We start from the raw sequence: 7,116 nt of genomic DNA on the forward strand, positions 1-7,116 counted from the left end.
TTTTAAAAAAATTATTATTATTTTAAAATTATCCAGATTTTTGTTTTCATTTTTATTAATTTTTTAAAATTTTTTCCGAATTTTTTCATAATTTTCAATTTTTATTTATTTTTTCAGAATTCAAATTATTATTTTTTAAAATTTCCCAGATTTTATTTTTTATTTTTAAAATTTTCCAGATTTTTTTTTCATTTTTATTAATTTTTCCAATTTTTTAAAAAAATTTCGGAATTTTTTTATTTTTTCTGAATTATTTTCGTTTTTTAGATTTTTTTTAAAAAATAAATTATTTTTTAATTAAAAAAATGACAAATGCCACGTGTCCCTATAAAAAAATAAAAAATAAAATTAATTATACTGTCAGTGGGCCACGTCAGCAGAATAGGTGACTCAGCGCGCCACGTCATCTGCTGGGGGTGTCTCAAATGTGCTCAGGGGTGTTTTCGACGGAATCTTTAAATTACAGGGTTGGAATTGAAAGAATCTTTTTTACAGGGGGAAAACCGGAACTCGCCTATATTACAGGGGGGTAAAAACGTATTAACCCTAAAATAAAACGGGGGAGGTTAATTAGTAAATGGACATAAAATATTAAAATATGAATGCTTCAGTTTTTTTGTTTGGGCTCAACAAGTGATAACTGCCACCTGTCCTTCAAAACTGGGCTTTCCCATGGTGGGAAACAATTTTGCTTTCCCAGGCTAAATGCCACCTCACTTTTACTTTTACCTTAAGAGTGCATGTCTATTAATTTTTTGAGATGTGTTATTTGAACAACCTTTTCCATGACAACTTATTTAACAACATAGTTTTACAACACAGCCTGTTTGAAATTTACAATAAACATTCACAAAATGACACATACAAATGAACAAAATGTAAGCGTGTGACACATTTGTGATATAAACATGTGGTCCCAAAAATTCAAAATACACTGAACTTGATTCCGACACTTACATTTATCATTTATCATTTATCGTAAGATAACAAAACCATTGGTTTCTACTAAAACCAGTAGCTAGCTACCTCATCATGCCACTGGTTTTTCCTAAACTTTTGGCCGGTTTCCTCCATTTAGAAATCTTCACACACAATCACTTATCAGTATATAAAAAAACATCTTCACTCAATTGCATAATCAATCAAAACAAAATCAAGCTAGAGAAACTTCTTCAATTTCCTACAAATTACACACTTTATTAATTCAAGCAGAATTTTTAATTATTTCAATATGAGTTCATCAATCAGAATTTGGACAGTTGCAGCAAGTGTTGGAGTTGTGGAAGCCTTGAAAGACCAAGGCTTATGTAGGTGGAATTGTGCTTTAAGATCAGCTCAACATCATGTTAAACATCATTTGAGATCTTTGTCTCAAGCAAAGAAGCTTTCTTCCTCTAATTCTTATGCTATGGTTTCTAGTAGATTAAAGGAGCAAGAAGCAAAGCAATCAGAGGAATCTTTGAGGACAGTCATGTATTTAAGTTGTTGGGGTCCTACATGGAAAATGGAAGTGTTATGAAAATCCAAAATATTATGTGTGTTCTGTAGCATTATTGTGCTTGCTTGCCGTCCAGTGAAACAATATCATTTTGAAATATAATTTTTCTGCTCGATCAAAACCGAAGCTCAATAGAGGAAGATCTATATAATCATGTTTGCAAATTCTTGATATTTAAATGTGATTGGAAAGTTGAATATTAGATATGTAAGATATGTGACTTTTGTTAAAAAAGAAAAAGAGAGATGTGACTAAAATCATGTACTCCTCTGATTTGGATGATTATGAGAAATTGGAGATTTCTTCTCATTGGTTGGGATTTTTTTTTATAAGAGAATGCCGTGGATTCCATGCCTTTTTGCTCTCTGTCGTAAATTGAGAAGAAAGAGCATAAAATTAGCAAAGCATCGACTAATACTCCCTCCGTTTTAAAATAAATGTCACTTTAGTAAAAACAAATCGATGACAGTCTCATATCATATTTTTAAAGTATTTTTATTTCAGTTTTTAGTCTATTTTTGTTTATTTAGTATTTAATTTTGAGTCACTTTAAATAAATTGTCATTTTAGAGTTTTTGAGTCATGTAGTGAAATGATTAAAATTAGTGGTCTATTATCATTATTAGGAAAATGTTAACCAATGCCCCCGGAGCACTGGTTAAAGAAGCAAATATAGTAGCTTTTGTATTAGAAATTGTGAAGTTAATTTCTCAAAAGTCAAAAAAGTGTTACTTTTAAATCAAATTTTCTTTTTTGAATTCCTTAACCAGTGCCCCGGGGGAACCGGTTAACAAGACCCTCATTATTATTGGTTATATGAGCAAAGAAGAGCAAAACAAGAGGTAACATAAAGCAATTACTTTAAGAATTCATATTAATTGATGGGCTTATGTTGATCCAAGAGGAAAATTGTTTTTCTCACATCCATTGTTTCCTAGAAATACATGGAAATGATCAAAAAAACATCAGCGGTAGTTAACTAGAAAATCGGCGGTAGTTAACTACTGCTGGATTTTTTGGTCATTTCCATGCGTTTCTAGGAAACAATGGATGTGAAAACAACAAGTGTCAACAAGAACCATCACGTTTTGGAAGGGAAAAATAGATCATTCACGCATCACGAGACAGGAGGGAGGCACATGGATATGGAAAAACAACATCAACAGTAGCGATTGAAAAGAAATTGAGGACCAAAGCCCACAACGACAAAACTCCATCGATTTATTTTCTTACGATGTTGTTTATTACTTTGATCATGTCTAGTTAATTTCTCTTGATTAGGTCTTAGATGATTTTAATTTGAGTTGTTTGAATCAACTCATTGTATAAACTATTTTCAATGCAATTATAATCCTAGTTTTCTTCAGAATTATTTATTCTTAATGCTTTTTGTATATTGATGATATACATAATATTTTAAATATCAATTGACTATTGACACTACCTATTGAATTGGATATAATAATTCTGGTTAATCTAACAGATCAATTTAGGGATAGATGATTGTTAGTTTATGACATAAAAATTAACGTTCATATAAAACCTTCAACGCTTATGGACTCACCCAAGGGATTAGGGTGATGTAACTTGAGAACAGAGTTCTGAGTCAAGGAATTGATTAGAACTATTTTTGTTAATTTGTCGTGAAATTAGAAGAATAACCGTAGAGACTAGATGCAAACCAAACATCGAGAATTAATTAATTCAAAAGACCTGATCACTTTAATCTCTGATATTTTCCAAAACAAATTATTTTCTTTCTATTTTATGTTAAACTCAAATATATGCTTTACATACTCCAAAATTGTTGAATCCTTTATTATAATTAAATTGTTGAGTTGAGATTGACACAGTCCTTGTGGATACGAACTTAGAATTATTACTTCGATAGAATTAGTACACTTGCTAAATTTCTATAAATAATGTTTCAGAAAAAATGTCATTTTTGATTTCTAATGTAATAATAACTATTTCTTGTCAATTGTGCTCTTCAACTAATATTATGTACACCCGAAGTATTATTTGTACTTTAATGAAAAACAAATTAATAGTTAATAAAGATAATATGGTAAAATAACAATTACCTTTCTTTTAATCATTACATTTTTTAATGTGGGTAAAAATCTTAAATGATATTAATTTTGAAACGGAGGGAGTATATGATTAAAATGTAATGCCGTTGATTTTCTTAAAATGTGGGTTGCTTTATTGCGCCTTTATTTTTCTTTAAAATATTTCATAAATAAAAAAATGTGATTAATTCATGTGACACTCAGTAAATAAAAAAATGCGATTAATTCAGTTAAGTAGATGATTAACTCAATTTAAGGTGAAATTTGTTGTTAATTATGTAGTTAAATCATTCATAATTTTGAATGTGAATTCAATTATTTCAAAATTTATAATTAATAGTTTAGTTGCATACAAATAATTTGTTAAATTAACTTAGACAAATACATAAATTTATACCAAAAAATAGTTGCATTCAATTAATTTTAAGTGTAGGTCGAGCTTAACTAGTTAATGATAAATCATTATGGAAGAAGTCGAATTCAAATCATGACCAAAATAGTTCTTCATTAGACCCTACTTACTTTTTGCTTGAACTTTTGATTTTCAATATTTATATTATTAAAAAGGAATGGTTACAAAAAATGTTAGTAATGAATTGCAAAAGGAATGGATCCATAACAAAAGAGTGACTATTGAATTGGATCGTAAGCAAGTGGTGAATGGTATCAATGACGATCACTTCAGCGTAACCAAATTTAGGACTATCTTCAAAAAATGCAAAGCAACTTTAGTTTTGAATAAAAAACTATAGGATTAGTTTCATTAAGAAATAAACTAACCATGTTGTTCATACACTTGCAAAGACACCACTGTTTTATTCTACTTCCTACATTTACGATTTAATTTCTACTTGAATTACAAATAAATTTGGAAATGACATAAGTTTGTTTTCGTAAAAAAAAGGAGTGAGCAATCATTTAGTCCTTGAATGTATGGTGTGTTATTTTATAGTTTCTAAATGTATCATCATTATCTCTTTGTTTGTAGTTTAATGGACTAAATTGATTAGCAAAGATACATTTAAGGAAAATGGTAGGTTGAGAGGATAAGATAATTTAATTTGGCTTTGTTTGGTAAATGTTGTTGGAGAGTTTTGGAAGAAAGGGATAATTTGTTGTATATGGTGCTAGTGGCCATTTATGAAATAAAGGGGAGGTCGGTTATCTTGTGGAGGGGAAGTTGGTTCAATTTGGTGGAAGAATTTCAACATGATTCGAGAGGGTGTTAGTTTTGGCATGGGGAGTTGGTTATAACATAGAACGTGAAATGGGTGATGGGTCCGCTACGCTATTTTGGAGGTACCCATAGTTGAAAGGAATGACGTTAAATGTTAGGTTTAGAAGGTTGTAAGATTTATATGAAAATAAATTAACAGTTCTTTCAGAAATGAATTCATTAGGTTGGGGAGAGGACGGAGAGGCGTGAAAGTGCATATGGAGGTTGTTGATGTGAGAGGAAGATCAGGTGTCCCTACTAAAGACCATTTGCTCAAAAGGGTGTACTTCAGGATTAAAACCACTAACAAAAACACAATTGAAGATAAAATGACTAACTAAAGAGACACCGAAGAAAATGTTTATAATTTCAATACATTAAAATAACATGATAACGAATCACACATTTAAATTTAAAAGATAAATTATATTTGTACAACCATAATAGAGAGAAATAAACGAAGAGATAGAACAAGAACATAAGTCATTGTGGTTTAATATTTCTTCTCGTCTGACAACTTTACAAGATCAAAATATTTGTGTGTGTGGTGACTTTAACACAGTCAGAAGTGTGGAGGAACGTCGAAGTGTAGGTGCGGTTGGCTTACATGCTGGGAGTGCTTATTTTAACCAGTTTATTGGTGGGAATGTTTTGGTAGATTTGCCTCTCCGGGGTCGTAATTTTACGTGGTTCCGGGGGGATGGAAAGTCTATGAGTCGCCTTGACCGATTTTTATTATCAGAAAGATGGTGTCTGACGTGGCCTAATTGCTTCCAGTTTGCGTCAACAAGGGGCCTATCCGACCATTGTCCTATTCAGCTGAGCATAGATGAGGAGAATTGGGGTCCCCGTCCGTTGCGGTTGTTAAAATGTTGGGAAACTTTTCCTGGTTACAATGAGTTTGTTCGGGATCGGTGGAGGAGTTTTCAGCTGGAAGGTTGGGGAGGTTACGTGCTAAAAGAAAAATTAAAACTTATTAAATTGGCTCTCGAGGAGTGGCATCAGCAACATGCAAAAAACTTACCTGCGAGGATTTCTAGTTTGAAGGATAGTGTTTCTAGAATTGAGACGAAGGGCGAATCAGTGGTGTTATCAGTGGAGGAAATAGAAGAGCTTCATGAGTATACAGAGGAATTGTTCTCGTTATCTAGAATCAATTCAAGCATAAGTTGGCAACAGTCGAGGATGCAGTGGCTGCGGGAAGGGGACGCGAATTCCAAGTATTTTCACAGTATCATGTCTACTCGGAATCGGAAAAATGCTATTCAATTTTTTATGGTTGACGGAGCATTGGTGGAGGGAGTTGATAACGTCCGTGCTGCTGTGTTCACACATTTTTCTGATCATTATACATCCCGTCTTGAGAACAGGCCGAGCATGGAAGGATTGAATTTCCGAACGTTATCGTATAGTCAAGGTGCTGGTCTTATCATGCCTTTCACGTTGGAGGAGGTTAAAGCGGCGGTTTGGGATTGTGATAGCTACAAGTCTCCAGGACCCGACGGTATTTCTTTTGGATTCATTAAACAATTTTGGGATATGTTGAAGGATGATTTGATGCGTTTTTTGAAGGAATTTCATAGAAACGGCAAGTTAACCAAAGGTATAAATAGTACTTTTATTGCTCTTATTCCGAAGGTTGATAATCCGCAGCGCCTTAATGACTTTCGCCCCATTTCATTGGTGGGTAGTATGTATAAAATTTTGGCGAAGGTTTTAGCTAATAGGCTCCGGTCGGTGATTGGGTCAGTGATATCGGATTCTCAGTCGGCTTTTATTAAAGGTCGTCAAATTCTTGATGGGCTTTTGGTGGCAAATGAGGCGGTGGACGAAGCTCGAAAAAGGAAGAAGGAATTGTTACTTTTTAAAGTTGATTTTGAAAAAGCTTATGATTCTATTGATTGGAAATATTTGGATGAAGTGATGGTGAAAATGGGGTTCCCGACACTCTGGCGAAAATGGATAATTGAATGTATAGGGACAGCCACTGCATCTGTATTGGTTAATGGCTCTCCAACGGATGAATTTCATCTTCAGAGGGGTTTGAGACAGGGAGATCCTTTGTCGCCTTTCCTTTTTCTTTTGGCGGCAGAGGGATTTAATGTGTTGATGCTCTCTTTAACTGTTAATAATTTATTTACTGGGTACAAGGTAGGGAGGTGTGATCCGGTGTCGGTAACGCATCTTCAATTTGCTGACGACACGTTGATTTTGGGTGAGAAATCTTGGGCTAATATTCGGGCTATTCGAGCGTGTCTCATTCTTTTTCAGGAATTATCTGGTTTAAAGGTGAATTTTTCGAAGAGTAGTTTGGTTGGTGTGAATGTTTC

The 7,116-nt window shown here is 33.0% G+C and overlaps 1 protein-coding gene across 1 annotated transcript; it reads left to right on the forward strand.

Annotated features, from left to right (window-relative positions):
* Window positions 1-1,039: 1,039 nt before the first annotated feature.
* On the forward strand, window positions 1,040-1,807 carry LOC146950466 (uncharacterized). The gene has a single exon (XM_085746416.1). The coding sequence runs from the start codon at window positions 1,232-1,234 to the stop codon at window positions 1,517-1,519; it is 288 nt and encodes a 95-aa protein (XP_085602542.1). The 5' UTR covers window positions 1,040-1,231; the 3' UTR covers window positions 1,520-1,807.
* Window positions 1,808-7,116: the final 5,309 nt, after the last annotated feature.

Source organism: Medicago sativa, chromosome 2, assembly GCF_051527215.1.
Source record: "Medicago sativa cultivar Bolivia chromosome 2, Bolivia_mono, whole genome shotgun sequence".
In the NCBI taxonomy this organism is placed as follows: domain Eukaryota; kingdom Viridiplantae; phylum Streptophyta; class Magnoliopsida; order Fabales; family Fabaceae; genus Medicago; species Medicago sativa.